We start from the raw sequence: 18,928 nt of genomic DNA, 5'->3' as shown, positions 1-18,928 counted from the left end.
CAGTTATTTAAAATGTATTTATGAAAATGTTTGCGCCAGTTTTCTATCTGGCTTTGCACTAGAAAGAATGTACAAACTACTGTCTGCGCCAGTTTTGTGTCGCGGCTGCTCTGTGTCCAACAAGTCGGAAAAAATGTGCACCTAGAGGCGCGTGTTACCGCTTAGTCGGAGTTTGCGCCATATTTATTACTAGCGTGCGCCACAATTCTGCAGCCTTAACAAAGTGCACTAAAAAGGACGGTACACACTTCTAAAGCAGTGCAGGGGGCACCAGATTCATTCAGTTTTGATGAATCTGGCACACTCTTCACAGTCCACAGGCAAACTGCACTAGTTTTGCTAAATGTCTTAATTCCAAGGCGGATGTTGCCACTAGTTTGCAGAAATATCCCAATCAGACATTGGCACATTAAGCACTGATAGATACGGTATCATTTTAAATGATAGGGCCCTGCCCTCTAATGCCCATTCTTCGTCATGCTCCACTATTACTGGTTCTATGACTCACTGCTGCCCACTAGTGTTACTTTTATTTTTAGAAAACCAAAATATTGATTCAGTATTTTGCTTATCTAAATGGATAAAGGGATTAGGTAATGGAGAATGTACTTAAACATTATCTAAAATGAAGGGAAATTTCAGAAAATGAAGCTGAATAACACAGTATCCCTGTTATCAGAGCTAAAAACGTCTCTCTCACTGCCAAACACCGAGATGCCTGTAAACAATTCTAGATAATATAATGGGGCGAAAGGATTTTTATAGCACTAGCGTGAATATAAAGTAATTTAGAATAAATAAAACTAACAAAGTGAGCAGATCACCACAAATAGTATTAAACAAACAAATATTAGATAAATAACATTCACCTCCTGTACTGATCTTAGAATCTAGTAGGCACTGTAGGATATCTTCTGTCAGATAGGTGGTTCTAAGCTGAAGCATATAGGCGGCCTCATTCCTAAAATCCTTCTAACACAAATATGCCACTATATACAAAGCATGGTATTTCTATAGAAACAATCCATGAATAGCAATGTCTTATATGTATGATTCTGTCCTAATATAACTTAAACCAGTTGGCAACATATATGTACAGCAGCTGTGTCCACAGAGTATATGGCTCAAGCTTGAAAGCCATCAGTGTTGTACTGGCCCACCACGGCACAAGAGGATCTTCCAGTGGGCCAAAGCTCTAACCAGATAGCAAATAATCCAGAGAGCAAAAACGAAATATAATTGTACTGACCCATAGAATAAAATTATCATAACATTTTAACAGTGAATGCTCTAATAACTATTCCAAACATCATACATTGTATGGAACATTGAAGGATATACATGATATATGAAGGATATACGTATCCCATAGACAGCAATGGACGCACATGCCCTACGGGAGCGATACGGTGCAGATGCAACGGGCATGTGAATGTAGCCTAATGCAGTGAGATTATATCAGGCAGTAGAAGGGGATTAGTGCTGAGGGAGCAAAGGAGGAAGAGGAGGCAGTCAACCACATTGTGAAGCTACAGCACAAAGGGGCTTCTGTTAACACCCCCAGAGCAATTCAGGCAAATTAGCATAATTTTATAGTTCAATCATGATTAGCATAATTTTAAATGTGATTTTTTTGAACGAAGGAGGCGATGGATAACAAATAAGAAGATTACCAAATTCATGGTGCCTAGATTAACGAGTAAGTGTCCCTGGTTTATTAGCTTGATTTTGATTGTAGATTTCATTTAAATGGGACCATTAGTGTAAGCCCTATTGTGGTTAAATTGTGTCAGTAACAGAACCCCATACCTGTCCTGTAACCCATTCTGGAAACCTCTATCCTGTGTCTGTTCTCTAAAGTCAGAGTAGAGCTGGTAGTTGAGTAATGCAGAGCCTAGCCAATCAGTTTCTGGGGGCAGCATCTAGGGGCAGGATAAATTGCTAATGCTCAGTTCACTCAGGGCTGGTTATTGTTTCTTCTTTGACCTGTGGAACTCCAGTCTGTTTTCCTAAACCCAGTGTATCGCCAGCCTGAACCATAACCATGTGTACCCCCAGCTACAGATGGGAACCTGTGTACCCCCAGTCTAAGCAGGAGCCTCGTGTACCCATAGACTGGGCCAGAATGCTGTGTACTTCCCAGCCTTAGCCGGAATCCTGTGTACCCCTAGACTGAGCTGGAACCCCCATGCACCCCAAGCCTGAGCCAGAATCCTGTGTACCCCAAGCTTAAGCTGGAACCCTGTGTACCCTAGCCTTATCTTGCATCTCGAACCTGTACCTGACCCAATGGTCCGTCTGGACTCTTCCCTGTTTCTGGAACACCGTACCTGTCCTGTACCCTGTTCTCGAGTCACCTCTATCCTGTGTCGGTTTCCCAAAGTCAGAGTAGGGAAAGTCGACCAGAAGTCTCTGACCTTTAGGGTTTGTGAGACTTTTTGGGTGACAGTGGTTATGGTGGAGTTCGGCCTGTACCTCTTGCTCTATAGTGACAAGTCGATGGGGAAAAATAATAAAAGCTATTTAATCAAGTTATTAAAATTAAGCATAAAAATTGAATGAATAAACAAATATCTTTTATGACGGGAAGGTGTTAGATGACATTTTTTTAAGGACCAACATGTACCAATAGTTATTGGGCCTGATTACTGTTAAAGTCTTTCCGAAATCTAAACATCACATTGATATTTAGAAGATCTTGGTCCAGGGGAACAGGGAGGAGCTAATAATCCATGGATTAAGGTATCATGTGGACTGCCCAGCGCAGTTACACTGATATTCACATATAAATAGTCCTGCTATATGCTGAGCTGGTGGGAATGCGGCCTGCGGAGCAGCCTGGAATGAGTTACTCATGTTCCTGGGTGACTTTCTCCCAAGCCTCGCTGTCTGTCTGACACTACACTAAGCATATTACATGAAGTCTGAGGATTTCATTATTATTATAATTATTTCTGTCACATCACCTGACTGAAGGTTTATTATTGCACATATTATATAATATTATATATGTTTCAATACAAACACCCACAAACATACACATCACCTGTTTATGTAATTTCCAATGCCTGCACCTAATAATGGAACTATCTGGAATATGGCATCCTTAAAGGGTTATTACCATCTCAGCTAACCCATATTCTACTACCTCTTACTAAATGGGGGGAGCATTTACCAAGTGTCACTGTTGATGCCAATGGTACCACAGTGGTAAATTTGTGCTGCTTATGCATTCAGTCTCATTACACTGATAGAACTATCCAACTGCAGTACTCGGTGATCTTTGTACTACAGATGTTGAATGGACCTGTAGCACAGAAGTGTGCCTATTGCTCTAATACAATGGACATAATGGGGATTATTTACGAAGGGTCCCGCGGACGCATTTTCGTTGGGTTTGCCAACTTTTTGGGGATCGCGCCAGGGATTGTTTCGCATGCAATCGGATTTTGGCAGATGGCGCCGGCTTTCATGCGACAGAAATCGGGGGTGGGCCATCGGATGATCCGAAGGATTCGGACAAAGTGTGGGATTTGACATTTAAATTGTGTCGCAAGCCAAGCACTTACATGCACCGGGAAGAAGAAGGTGAACTCCAGCTAACCTGATCGGATAAGCGACAGATGCAGGATATCGGGCGCACGCTCGTAGTGAATTGCGGCAGCTGTGCATTCTCATTAGAGAACGCACCTCAGGGATCGGGCAGGGGCTGGTAAGTAAATCTGCCCCAATCTCTTAGTTTAATTGCACACACTGCATATTATTCCTGTCTTTTCGGTCAAACTGGCTCCTCATGGGTAGCACTGTAAGCAAGTCCATTGGCTGAGATGGTGGTGGCCATTGTACCCACTAATACACCTCTAATAAATGTGTTCAGTAGAGGGGCGCTAGAGCAGGTAGTTGCGCCATAATATGACCCTACTGACATCCTGAAAGCAATATTGAAGACATCTGCTATATGCTGTGTCCATGGATACAACACATTTCCCCATTGGCCCTATGGGAACAGAGTATATACCACTTAGGAAGTCTGGCTGAGCCAAAGATAACCCATGTACAAAATGTTCCAGTGTACGTATATATGCTATATTTGACTTTTTCTGTATTTCTTTTTTATAATTAATTAATTATTATTGATTCCTTTATTTATATAGCACACACAGATTACTGCACAGAGTTTGCCAAATAGGGCTCACAATCTAATCAATCTACCAGTATGTTTTGGAGTGTGGGAGGAAACCGGAGGACCCAGGGAAAACCTGGTTCCTGGACAGAGTATTTTTTTTTTTTTTTTTTTATTATTTGAAAGAAATTACCGTATATACTCGTGTATAAGCCGAGTTTTTCAGCACAAAAAATGTGCTGAAAAACGTCCCCTCGGCTTATACACGAGTCAATACTCAATACTTTTTGACTAAAAAAATAATAAACTTATATACTCACCCTCCGGTGGCCCCGATGCGCAGCGCTGCTCCCCCGATGTCATCGCGGCTCCTTTTCTGGCTTCCCGGCTGTTCTTCTTCCTTCAGCGTTCTGGGCGCCGCCATGCTCTTCTTGCGGGCGGCGCCTAGTATGACGTCAGCAGCGGCGCGTCATACTAGGCGCCGCCCGCGAGAAGAACAAGACGGCGCCCAGCAAGCTGAAGCAAGAATAGGAGCCGCGATGACATCGGGGGAGCAGCGCTGCGCATCGGGACGCACGGTGAGTATATAACTTTATTTTTTTATTCTGCTGGGGGCACGGCTCTATACTACTGGGGGCACGGCTGTGCTGTATACTACTGGGGGCACGGCTCTATACTACTGGGGGCAGGCTGTGCTGTATAATACTGGGGGCAGGCTGTGCTGTATACTACTGGGGGCAGGCTGTGCTGTATACTACTGGGGGCAGGCTGTGCTGTATACTACTGGGGGCTGGCTGTGCTGTATACTACTGGGGGCAGGCTGTGCTGTATACTACTGGGGGCAGGCTGTGCTGTATACTACTGGGGGCAGGCTGTGCTGTATACTACTGGGGGCTGGCTGGGCTGTATACTACTGGGGGCTGGCTGTGCTGTATACTACTGGGGGCAGGCTGTGCTGTATACTACTGGGGGCAGGCTGTGCTGTATACTACTGGGGGCAGGCTGTGCTGTATACTACTGGGGGCAGGCTGTGCTGTATACTACTGGGGGCAGGCTGTGCTGTATACTACTGGGGGCAGGCTGTGCTGTATACTACTGGGGGCTGGCTGTGCTGTATACTACTAGGGGCTGGCTGTGCTGTATACTACTAGGGGCAGGCTGTGCTGTATTCTACTGGGGGCAGGCTGTGCTGTATACTACTGGGGGCAGGCTGTGCTGTATACTACTGGGGGCAGGCTGTGCTGTATACTACTGGGGGCTGGCTGTGCTGTATACTACTGGGGGCTGGCTGGGCTGTATACTACTGGGGGCTGGCTGGGCTGTATACTACTGGGGGCTGGCTGGCTATATACTGGGGGGTCTGTGACCAATGCATTTCCCACCCTCGGCTTATACTCGAGTCAATAGGTTTTCCCATTTTTTTGTGGTAAAATTAGGGGTCTCGGCTTATACTCGGGTCGGCTTATACTCGAGTATATACGGTAATCATAATTTGGTTTACTGACAACTTGTAGATATTCAACAATGGAACGATGCTACAAAGTATCAGTTCCCTAATGGTTTAAAGAGGACGCAGAGGGGCTTATTCACAGCGCCGGGCGAACATTCAACCGGTGCTGTGAATTAGCGCGGCACAGCCTCTGTCAGTGCGCCACATCGCAATGAGCCGACAGCGATTGCGCAATACATGCGCTGCTGTTGGCGATTCTTACAGGTTCCTGACTGACAGGGGCATGGTGGGGGTATGTCAGGCGGCCCCCTCATGGATACGGCCGACTGCTAGGGGACCTGTACGACCATCCGACCTCTTATTTGGTAAGAGGTCGGATCGATTAAAACTAAGTTTGCACACACAAATTTTAATAAAAATTGAACAAATATAAAGGGGCTGGAGACAGGATTAGGGGGAACATATTTGGTGGAGGTATTTTTCAGGGGTGACAGGTCCTCTTTAATTATAAAAAAGATTATCTAATATGTTGTAGTTATATCAGAATAAAAATACATTACAGACATTGATCTACAGTGCAAAGCATTCAATTTCCTCTTTTTAACCATTTCCTGTTTAATTCATTAGCTCTACCAAAATTCCATATCTGAGATTTATTTGTTTATAGACTCTTATTCACAAATCAACATGCAATGGTTGTACCTTCCATCAAAGCGATGCTTCAAGAAGTCAAACAAAGCTTTCTGCATCATATCTGTGACCTGTGGACACACAAAGGAATGTTGGAGAAGCGCAGACTAGATACACCAAACAGAAGGAATAACACTGACATAAAATGAATAGAATAGAAACACAACTGCCTAAATATGAACAAGAAAGAAACAAATGACACGCTGTAGACAAATAGAAAGCCTGAACAAGATAGCAACACAAGAATGAAAAGAAGTAGAAGATTTAGTTTGCTGTCCTATATCTGTATTTGAATTGCATGCAGGATACGTGTGTGTACACAGCTACTTCTTCTCTATGGCATGCTGGCTGCAGATAGGACACAATGGGGCACATTTACTTACTGGTCCCTGCGCAATCCCTGAGGTGCGATCCCCGACGAGAATGCACTGTGCCGCGATTCACTAAGATCGTGCGCCCAATATCCTGCATGTGTTGCTTCCCCGCTGAGGTCCGCTGGAGTTCACCTTCTTCTTCCCGATGTATGTAAGTGCATTATATGCGACACAATTCTAAAGTTAAATCCCACGGTTGAATCCGTTGGATCGTCCGACGGCCTGCAACCCCCCCCCCCCCCCGATTTGTGTCGCATGAAAGCCGATGCGATTGCAACACAAATCCGATCGCGTGTGACAAAAACCCCTGTTATATGCGACGCAAAACGGAAATCGTCGGGACACCAGACGGAAATGTGGTCTGCGGTCCCTTAGTAAATGTTCCCCAAAATTTAATATATAGCTTTGGATCTTGCTACTTGCAGGTAGGACACTATGAACAATGGAGGACATGTAGCTTAGTTTTTGGTTTATAATTGAGACTTTTGGTTGGTCTTTTTTGCGCCTTATGAATGATCATGTCTTTTTTCTTGTGATACATGTTTAGTTTTACTAACTTTTGGCAAATCCACATGGACACAAGCCATGTCAGGGGGTTATCTGCAGGAGTGGACACTACTGTAATTTTTCAATTGACTGCCAAGGCCTGCATTTTTAAGCTCTCTAGCCACACTCCAGGGAGATGATGACTTATGAGGCTGTGGTCACACGTGGCAGTAACGCATGCATTTTCAAAGGCATCACAACAGATGAGAAGAGGAGATGTGCCTAATTACAAAATGCATTTGTTAACAATATAGTGTTAACAAATACATTGTTAGCACAGTGTTAACATATGTGTTAACATTGCATTGACGCATGCATTTTGTAAACGCCATGTTCACAGTAATGTAATTAGGTAAATCTGATCTTCCCACTGTTGTGAAAACGCATGTGTAAATGCCACATGTGACCACACCCTTAGAAGTAAGCGATACATTTCAATAAAATGTGAATGCAAAAATTGATAAATTTAAAAATAGGGGAAACTTTCAATGTACTACAGGTTTATGTGCAAAATTTTAAACATTTAAACATATTAAAATGAAAAAAATCCTTCCTCTGCAACTGCCCTGGACCCAGTGCAGATTTGCGTCTAAAAAGCCGCAAAAATAAGCAAAAAAAGTGACACATAAGTGAAAAGTCACATGGAACATCTGGGAAACAGTGATACATAACGTGCACTGTACAATGTGCAGGCAAAGATGTACTTGAAAAAACAACAGCAAAAGTCGAGGTGAAAAGTCCCAAAAACATCAAAGGTTGCAAATATGAAAGAAAAAAAGACGCAGAAATAAAGATCCATGTCCCCCCAATGTGTTTTTATCCTTCTGCTATATAAAAAGCAGCCTGCAGATAGGACAATGTACACTATCTGCTCAACTTCTTCCTCTTTACAACATGCTGCCTACAGATAGGACCATGCATACAATCTGCTTAGCTCCTTCTGCTGTATAAGGTGCTGCCAGCAGACTACACTGCATTTTCATGGTTTCAGGTAGGCTTTAAGGCCAAAACTAAGTGGTTTTTAAGTGAAAAAAAAAAAAAGTAAACTATTACGCATAACTGGAATAAGAATTTAGTTCTACATGATCTTGTAAAGGCCTCTATGGACTATACTTGTGCACATCCTATAACAATGTCTTATTTTTGCTTTCACATATTCACAATTCCTTTCCTATCCTATTTCCTGCAGTCTATGTTTACCGATTTCACCTGAGGACAGTAGGCCATGTGGAAATCCATACTGCCCAATTCTTTTTCCATTATCATCTTCCAATAAAGAATAATAAGTGGGTTCAGCCACTGCTCATTTAATGTGTAAAGCCAAATTAAGACCAAATTGTTTGGTTTACTTATCTTGTATACCTTCCAAGCTACATAACATATACGTAAAAGCATGAAAACCATACAGGCACGGCAAGTGGTTGTTACTATACGGCTTATAGAGATTGCAGAAAGGAAAAGGGAGTATGGGACAAACCCTTCCCCACTAAGGGCTTACGCTGATATCTAAGGAGAGGATTCGTAGTTCATGTACCTCATATCCTTTTAGTGAAGGTCCAACTAAAATGATTGGCCTCATTGATGGAACCACATCATATGGAGGGATATGTTCAGTCTGTAAGAGAAAGACCAGGTCATACCTCTTCTGCCGCCACATATCTTCATGCACCAAGTACCATGCAAGTGTAATAATCCGAATCTACTGTCCACGGACACTTCCCCGCATGCAGGATTTAAGAAATTGACACAACAAACACCAAAACTAGACATGTGAACAAATACAATTACTTACTGACTTCTGCCTCTGTTTGGCTATTTGGCAGGAAAACATGAGAAGAGGATGATGGGTGTAATAGAAATGTTAAAAAATGAAGGGGTTTAGATAAAGAGAGGGGCGGGGAGACAGATTGGTGGATAGTCAGAAGATAAGAAGAGGGTGAAAAAGGTGAGGAAAGAAAAGAAACCATGCGGGTTATTGCAGTTATCACAGAACATGCATATGAAGAACAAGCATCACAACCGGGATATCATGTAAAGACTAACACACAGATTACAACTATATGATTGCCTGCTTTTACAGGTCAGCCCTAATCTGAAATATGTGTCTATGCACAAAAATGTCACTGTGTTTGGCATTGCAGCTGAGCAATTCAGGTAAATGGACTGACCTACCTATACCTATCATTGCTTTCCCCCCTTGAAATAACAATTTTGAATATGGTTTTCTGATTATTTTATGTTGTCCAGTTCTTTTATTGTTACTGTATTGAGGTATATGGCATTTTTACAAAGAGAAAACAATAGATTAACTCTAAAACCACCACAGTAAAGTAGAAGACAAAAAGGAAAAAAAAGAAGCAAAAGTCCAAAAAACACTTCAGTCCAAAATTATAAATATATATATTCCTTCCGCTTCAATGATCTTCTAAAATGTGGCAAAGGTAGCACACAAGTCTGAGCCAGCCAGCCTGTATTAGACATGTGATCAGCAAGCCTGTAAGCCATTAAAATACTGAGAGGGGTTGCCCCAAATGTCTAAGTTATCCCATATCCACAGGGATGGGATGCTCCAAACAGTCGGATTTACACAAATAAGCTTGTTCCCTATACCCTATTTTTAAGTCCTAAATTATAAACTTTGGACAATCCCTTTAAGGCTTCCTTAGGACAGTGGAGGCTCCCACAATCTCTACATAGGGGAGTCTTCAGCTAACTTTTAAGTTCAATGAGTGTGAACTTGTGATTTAATATAGCACAGCGATATGCAAATTGGAGTAGAGCACTAACTTCTTTTTGGTTTAGTTAGCATTTTGTTGCCGGTTGGCAGTGGGCCTTGTTAGTTGCTCCTCTGTTTTTATTTCCCTTAGTCCGAACGTCAAGCTAACAGCGTTTGAAAGTTAATGGTCCATCATCAGAGATTCCTCCAATTGGGGATAGCGATCATAGTCTTTGCTGTATAAACCATCTGTAAACAGGCAATATACTACTAACTATGTCAGGCGGGGAAGGCATATAAAGACCAGGATACACTGGGGGGAGGGGATGGTGACATAGCTAAAAGTAAGCCAAAAAGGCTTCTTGGATGGTGTATGGTGTAGACACAGGGATGACATACCCATATTACAGATCATTAAACAATAGCGGACAATTATCAATCCCCTGCCCCAGCTTTCTAGCTTCAACCCCTTTGGAGATCTACATATATAATTGAGGGTAGTCAGGGTTTCCTGCTTTTCTGCATCACTGTTATTATATTTGACCAGTCAGCGTGCTGTGTCCTTTGATAGCTCTGCTAAATTTACCGCTACACCTTTACATTTTAGACACGTGTACCCGATGTAGTAACCGGATATGGTATGATGATACATAAGAATAAAAGCAAAGATTATACATTGTAAGCTGACGTTGTTACTGCATTTCACACTAAACACCACTTTACATAGATTTCTGCAAAGTAGAATCGGTTTTCACCCACATATACAAGCATACCCAGATGCGAGTTACACTTTCTGTTTAATACCACTCTGCAAACACAGGCTTAAGGTTATCAAATATGCACAACCCTGTATTAGAGCGCCCTGACCAAGCAGCACACTCTGATGGAAGGCTGGGGTTAGTGGTAACAATAGGTATGCAACTAGTTACCTTCTTAAAGAAAGGGACACGTTTGGTAGCAGATGGGGGGGTTGTTACGCTTCCTGTGCTGTTGTGGGGTGTTGGCTGGACAGGCTGAGTCTCTGTCTCATCATATTCTAAATCAACAGCATCTACATCATATACTAAATGGCTTTCCAAGGGACCTGAAGATGAACAGAAGGGGAAATGTGTGCAGGAGAGAAAGAGGTGGGATACAGGGATGAGAAATATAAAGAAGACAGTGACAGAATGTATTGCTAACACTGAAGAAGTGAAGAAAGGAAAGAAACCAAAAAAGAAAAAGCAGGTAAACAGGACGAGAATTCTGGGTAATGGGATCGGGAGACAAAGACGTAGAAAAAGAATGTTAAATATAGTTGTGAAAGAGGAGAATGGCATGTAACCCAATAAATGCTACGGACTAACCTTGTACTTTTATCATTGGCCTTTGTTAACCCAAGATGTCCGGTTGACAGCTATCATGCCCATCTGACTGTAAACTGACCATGCACACTAGATATGTATTGCCTGAACCCACCAATTCCAGAAGGACCACCTAACCGTCTAATATTTATGGGGGCTCCTTGTGGCAAAGTTCAGGGAAGATAAAAGATTGAACAGATAGGTTTTAGCTGTCTGATCTTTTTGAGGAGATAAGTTACTATCAGACCTGTAAATTCTGATCTGTAAAGCAAAGTGGTAAATGAGTGGTTCTGACTGGTTGGAATAGTTTGTCAGTGACTATTTCTTACCTGTCGCCGGAGGGGTTGGTCTACGTGTACCACCACCAACATCACCTAAACTGTTAGAATTCCCAATAGATTTACTAAAAAAAAAAAAAAGGGAAAAATTTGGAAAAAATTACAAACAATGTACACTCAATCAAAACAGTCCCTACCATATTAGACACCACAATTAACACTTCTGTGTACGAACACATCGGGGGTCATTTATCTTATTTCCCCCTTGTTTGAGCTTTTTTTGCACATTTTGTGAGTCTATTTTTTGCCCCTCATTTGCCTTTGTCCTTTTGGCTCTTTGACAAATGCAGATTTTTTTAAAGACTTATTAGGCACAAACTCATTCCATTGCGAGACTGGCGTGTTTTTGTGCAATTATTTGCGCCCTTTTAGGCGCAAACATCTGGAAGCAGGAGAAATACAAACATAAATTAGGTGCAAACCAGGATTACTGCCACGCAGTGAACTGCTGGAAATAGGCACAACAAATTGCACCCCAAAAGTCACTAAAATGCAACCAAAAAACTAGGATAAATCTGCCCCATAGTATTCACCTAGTACTGAGCCGGCTCTGTCGCATCTTCTGTTCCTGTAGCATTCTCATATGTTCCAACTTCACAGGAGAGGGGATGAATCCAACTTCACAGCCCTCCCTCACCGCTCGCCCGATCCACCAGTCATTATTATATTTCTAGAAATGGTGATGATAAGAAACCTTATAACATGTATCAATGCCTATTGTACTTAGGTAATGGGTTTGGAGGTCACACAGAAACAATCCTAACTTAACAAAATATGTGATAATGTGACAACATAAGAATTGACACAAAATAATGAACCCCTAATATTCAGGTATCGCGGTATAGCCAGTGTGAAAATAGGTGATTTATTACATATATTACACATATATTTTCCGTAGTAATGTACTATGGATCAGTTCTATGTATTATAAATGTATTTGAATTTCTTTATAAAATATGCTCATTAGCAGTATAGATGCGTTCAGACAATGGACTACATGTTAAACCTTTTACTATCAACTCCAACTCTTTGCATATAAAAGAATTCACAATTCATGCAAATGTGACAAGAACTAAATCAAGGATTGTACGCTCCTTGATAAATCCCCCTCAATAAGGTGAGGTTTGAGGAGGTGGTGAGAGGTTTATAATACAGAAAGGGAGTAACATGTTTTTCATTCAGTACTGCACAAAGGGATATACATGAAGAGGTTTGCACTATAGTGTATGAACTTCAGGGTCCAGAGATTTCCACATTAGGAGCTCAATACACATCACACCGTTATAATGTGACAATGAAAATACATGTGTAATTGAATCTAAAATAAGAACTATACTAAACTATGCTATAAATGATACGCTGGTAGGACAACAGGGACTAGGTGTCTAAGGATCTCCAATATGCAGAGTTAGTAAATTGATCTGAACTGTTACCCTGGATAAAGAAAAGCTTAGCTCCTAGTCTGATATGAAATACAGTATATTACATTAGATGATCAATCAGAATCTGGCTGTTTTCATCTTGCCATCCATACCTCCTTGATGTGAAGGAAATCTTTGGGATCAAAGTTGATGGACATCCCCTGCACTGGAGCATCATCTCCTGGAGCCGGGTTATATCCTACATTCGTCCGTACTGCAAAGGCCACAGGCTTGGTCTATGAGGGGATATGAGACTCTGGTTAATAAAACACCACTGTGCAAGAGATAGCATCACTTCTCTCCTTTATAGTTTTACCTTTGCCTTTTCCAGTTGTGCTAGAGCATGGCGTTCTGCCTCTTTTCGTAAAGCCTCTCTATCTTCTTCGAGGGACACATCTGAATCTGATGGACGACTAGTGTAGGACTCTGCTGACCCCTGGATGAAGAGATTAACACTTGAATTACCAAAATGGACAGATACATGTGAAACAGCAGCCCCCTTAAATGAGGCCTGTAATGAACCTCTGGAGAGCGACAGAGAAGACAGTAGAGTATTAAGAGGACCTAGAAGGAATGATCTTAGCAAGGAACACATTGATCATACAAGACTAGAACAAACAAATAGCAGTTTGTACTATACTTACCTCATTATCAAAGCCGTATTCATACATTTCTCCCTGACAGCCCTATGGCAGGATTCTTCTTGCTCAGTTCAATCTATGATAGGTTTGCTGACCAAAAACAGTCACGGAGTCAATTACAAGTGGCCATATGAGCCCCAGTAAAATGACAACCACCCACGCACAAAGTCACAAGTTAGCTAGTAAGTTCTAGACAAGTCCATTCTGAAGATACTCACAAATTTACACAAAGAAACATAGAGTTACAGAAACACTTCCTATCCTCTATCCTAAGTTGCTCTTCCGACTGCCAGTCCCACCCCCAGTGAGGTCAGAGTGGCAGTGACAGGCTTCTCCATGGAGAAGTTAGGGACAGGTGGCAGCTTTGGAAGCCAGAGACACAGCCCAGCACAGTAAAGAAGCTGACACAATGATTGATAAAAACATGTGTCTGCTCCCAAAGCCCAGTGACTTCCACTACAACTAATTTTACTATCCGACAAGACCCTCCTTATTCATTACTATCAGGCCTCAGATCCCACCTCCGAAATGCACAAACAACCACACCCAGTAATTCTAGTAAATCAGATTTCAATAAACCTAAATGACACCAAAAGCGTTTAGGACGTGATCAAAATTTTGGTTTATGGATATATTTAAGGGAACATATCTATATAATACATGTATCATTTTAGTTTTCATATTGGTCCCCAATAAAATCTGAGGCACACTGTATCCCTCTGCAGTTATTGGAGGCATATTATGGAAATATAATAGGACTATGTGCCTCTCAGCTGGCCATAAAAGTAAGATGACATTGGCCCATCCCATAACATGCAGTCAACTGGCCCAAGCATGCATGTTTATTTCTAGGAGAGGGAGACTAGCTGGTGCCCACAACCTCTGGCTCTGGTTTATTTCTTGGTACAATAAGAATTGAGAACATTAAAATCCAATTTATCAGACAATTGCTTCGCCCAACATCTGCCCCAAACGCTACACCGTATACAAGGGAGCAAGTAAGCATTTTTGAACCTGCAAAACTGATGGCAATGCTAGTTAGATGACCTGGAAACCTGCATAAACAGAATGTGTGTACATTCTCAGTATCAGAGACACAAAGAAGGGGGGTCTTGTGGGCACCACGTGTCTTCTAGGTGTTCCCTAGTGTTTAGATGCCCAGTCTACTGTGAGGAACTGATAGCTCTAACGTTCAGCCATTACGGAGAACAGAGAGGACGAGTTATGAAATGCGTAATGTAAAGACATGAGGATATCTCAGAATTAGACAACTGATTTTAAAGCAAAAACAGCACTGTCATCACTTTCCTTAAGCTTCCAAACCTGCTTTGAAAACCGGTTCAGACTGCACCCTCTCTGCACGTGAGACATCACACAAAAAGTGTACCTCACTTATCAACAAACTTCATATAAATGAGTAGTTCGATGAGTAAATGAGGAATAAGGTTACTTGTCATCTTCAATTTGTAAATATTTTAGCTGAACATTTCAATCTTCTCAGAGCTGATGATTGAATACCTAGCTGCTGTGACTCTGCTGCTGCTGCTGTGACTCTGCTGCTGCTGTTGTAATGGCTCACCCTCCCCTCTGCATAGAGATTCTATGTAATCTGACACCTGTCCCTAACTAGCATGAAGGAATCCAGCAGACAGCAAGTCAATTTTATCAGAGAAAGCATAAAACTAGCCAACCTATTTGGAAAAGTAAAATATGCAAAAATATATGTCTTGGTCAATTTTGACAATTCTCTTCTTTAAATGAAGATATGTTTGGAACCACTTTACATATCATAACAATTTGACCTTGTTATACTCATGACATGTGAGACTAACTTCTTAACCGCTTTTAGAATGTAGCCAGTTTGTTTGTTAAGGCCCAGCCTCTTTTTTTCTAATCTGACTTGCGTTGATTTATATAGTTATAACTTTTGAACACTTTAACTTCCCAAAGTGATTTTGAGATTTTATTCATGCCAAGTCTTACTTCATGTCTTTGGTATGTTTCGGTTGATGTGTATCGAAATTTATTTATTTAAAAAAATGAAAATTAAAAAGTTAAACAAATTATTCAGAATTCTACAGAATTCAGAATTCTACATTATCTCCTTTTCAGATATATAGTAACTTATTTGGATGGCAAAACTAACTAACATGATGCATATGTTTTTATCATTTTCAAGGAGATTTCAGAAGTGACTTTTTTAGGGATCATTTTTGTTTTAAATGAGCTTTGCATTATATAATATTAGAGACCCCTATACATCACTCCATCTTCAAATCTGCACCCCTCAAACTATTAGAAAAAACAGCTTTTACAAAGCTTGTAAACCCCTTTTAGAGATTCATAGCAAGTGAAACAAAATGGAGGTGAAATTTTGAAGGATCTAATCTTTTCCTTGTAATGGATGTAATGGTTTTTAGTAATCTATAAAAAATAACTTTTTCCATTAAAATGGTCATGTGGGGACTTATTTTTTGTGGGATGAGATACATTTTTCAGAACTATTTCAGAAACAATTTTGTGGTGGCTACGCTCTAAGGATTACTTTTTGGGGAGGGTGGTAGTAAAAACATAAATAATGTAAATTACTTTTGACTTCCTTTTTGGTGTTTGCCATAGAGCCTAATTAACATGTTATCTTTATTTAATGGGTCAGTACGATTACAGAGATATGTTACTACATTGTTTCTTACGTTTAACAAATTTTGCAGAATAAATAACCAAATTAATGATTTATCTTTAGTGAGGCACACTGCACTACCTGCAGTTTGGTTCACTAATGTGCAGAGTGAGCCAGACTACTGAAGACCGGTGCACAGTCTTCAATGATCTGGCGCACCCTCCGTGTGGAAAATGCACTTTACATCAGTATCATTCTGGAGTAGATATGTTTTTCACTTATTTTTTGTAGACGAGATAGGTAATTATCAATTACCAAAATCAATTGTTGCCTTTTCTTTTACAGTGTACATGGAATAATGATACAGTTTTATTGTATAAGTCGTTACGGATGCGGCGATACCATATGTGTAGGGAATGTGTGGTGAATTTCAATGTTTTTTCACATTATATGTGACTTTTATTTATAACAGGGCTTTGGGGCTTTTTTATACATTTATTGATTTAATATTTTTGAAAAACTTTTTTTTAAAACTTTTTTACTTCCACTATGGAACACGAACAAGCAACCATCCGATATGACTGATGTGTTGTAGGGTATAATCACTGATGTATAGGCTGACACAGTGCCTGTATGACAGGATCTAACAACAAATTCCAATTTGGCTAGCTTTGCGCAGCGCTGGGTAATCTGTAGGCCCTATACAAATATAATATAATATAAATATAATATAATAAAGAATATAAATAAAGAATTATTATTATTATATACAGACATACTACAGTGAATTATCTATTATCTATGGGATCAGAAGTTCAGGTGACCTAGAGGAACTTATAACAATAATTTTTAAAACTTTAACTGTGCCTGTATGACAGGATCTAACATGCTTTGACTGTGGACAGCCCTGGGGTCCTGATTGGATCAGGGCTGCCACTGCAAAGATTGGCGCTTGCTCAAAAGTGGGGCTGGGGGGGAGCTTGCTATCGTGGGAGGAGGCATTTAAATGCTGCAGTTGCGCCGACTGCAGAATCTTAAAGGTTGAACATCAACCATCAAAGCTCACTCTGACTGTGGGTGTTACACTAGGATGTCAGCTGTTCGTTACAGCTGACACCCCTTGTTTCATGATGCCGACTCATTTCCAATATGGGAAGCAATCCATGGAGGCAGCATAGGTCTGTATAGGTCTGAAATTTTAACAAAATTTTACAGGAAATCAAGTACGGTAAATCCTGATTTACATCCAGAAACCATGGTTATTTATTTTATTTAAATCTGTCCATATGGCAAAGATTTTATTTTATATTAAAAGCTAGGAATTACTGCATTGTGATATGTGACACATGTTGCTCACATGTTAATAACAGATGAGCCACAAACAAGGGATCATTGTATAATGCTTAAAATGGGAATTATCACTACCTTCAATTTACCTACACATTTCAGTATGCATTTCTTTCATATTCTCCAGGTGATAATTATACCAATTTGGCTAGCTTTGCGCAGCGCTGCGTAATCTGTAGGCCCTATATAAATATAATATAATACAAACATAATATAATAAAGAATATAAATAAAGAATTATTATTATATACAGACATACTACAGTGAATTATCTATTATCTATGGGATCAGAAGTTCAGGTGACCTAGAGGAACTTATAACAATAATTTTTAAAACTTTACCTGTCTAAAATGGTAGTAGATAGAGGGTTATGTGATCCTAAATGTCCATTAACAATCTACCTTGCCTGGACCTTATGATAATGTTAATGAATACAATTATAAGGTCCTGGAACGTGGATTGGTCAGGACCTGCGTTAGGATCACATAACCCTCCATTCCCTTCCATTTTATGGACAGGAATAGCTTACTCATGAGATACAAGCCATTTCTAAAGCAGGGTCTTCACATTAAATTTCAATTAAGCAGAGCAGAACTTTTAATAGCTGTATTTTGGTAACTTAACCAATATCCTACTCCCCAGAAAACGCGAAGAAAAGTGGCCAGCTCCATAAAGATGAACATAAATTACCAAAACTGTTCTCTTCCTACCCCCCTGAACATTTTACTTCTTCCACAATTCTCCTTATTCCCCTATTTGCTGCCACCAGTATCCACAGAACATTGTTATACCACCATCTGCTGAAGACAACACCCCAATACCAGCAATCTCCAACGCACAGCCACCCCTTCTCCAGGCAGTCTCCACACAACTGCTAGTCCTACTCCTGATAAGCACCTTTCTCTTCTTCTTCCACCACTTCACTAGTTCCCTTCCTTTTCACCAGCTTCCTATGTTTCGATGCTCCCCATTTCCTATGATTTCATTGCTTACCAGCTCCTGCAGTTCTCCTGTTCTCGACAGAGCTTCCGTACCCCTGTAAACAGGGAATGGACAGGAGAGACAGCAGCATGGGACACAAGAAGGAACCGCAGAGGTAAGTAAATGTTTAGTTTTTTAGCAGCCCCCTCCCAGCCACATATGTATTTTAAGGTCTCGGACAACCCCTTTAACACAGAGCGAATATGCTCATCCTGATAATCGCACAGGTACTGCCCAGCAGCAGGGAGCCGATTGTTAAATACAACCAAGCTCTTGTTACATCTGTCCTGAGCGGAGAGAGAAATTAAAGCACCGGAAACAATGGCCTCTGGGTTTGC

At 40.9% G+C, this 18,928-nt stretch overlaps 1 protein-coding gene across 8 annotated transcripts in view; it reads right to left on the bottom strand.

The window, feature by feature from the left end:
* CACNB1 (calcium voltage-gated channel auxiliary subunit beta 1) overlaps positions 1-18,928 on the bottom strand; it is a 66,815-nt gene that overhangs the window by 17,693 nt on the left and 30,194 nt on the right. For 4 of the 8 annotated variants that reach the window (XM_072111526.1, XM_072111532.1, XM_072111528.1 and 1 more), the window contains 7 exons: positions 13,318-13,437; positions 13,115-13,237; positions 12,114-12,250; positions 11,572-11,645; positions 10,829-10,983; positions 8,718-8,798; positions 6,276-6,334 (listed from right to left, as the gene is read on the bottom strand). In XM_072111526.1, coding sequence (XP_071967627.1) covers positions 6,276-6,334; positions 8,718-8,798; positions 10,829-10,983; positions 11,572-11,645; positions 12,114-12,250; positions 13,115-13,237; positions 13,318-13,437 — 749 coding nt within the window. Of the gene's footprint in view, positions 1-6,275; positions 6,335-8,717; positions 8,799-8,975; positions 8,996-10,828; positions 10,984-11,571; positions 11,646-12,113; positions 12,251-13,114; positions 13,238-13,317; positions 13,438-13,645; positions 13,923-18,928 lie in introns of those variants that run through there. The other 4 variants (XM_072111529.1, XM_072111534.1, XM_072111531.1 and 1 more) reach the window with 3 other exon arrangements.

The sequence above is a fragment of the Engystomops pustulosus genome, chromosome 6 (assembly GCF_040894005.1).
Source record: "Engystomops pustulosus chromosome 6, aEngPut4.maternal, whole genome shotgun sequence".
NCBI lineage: Eukaryota > Metazoa > Chordata > Amphibia > Anura > Leptodactylidae > Engystomops > Engystomops pustulosus.
The sequence above is the reverse complement of the archived record's forward strand: the minus strand, read 5'-3'. Positions and strand labels throughout refer to the sequence as shown.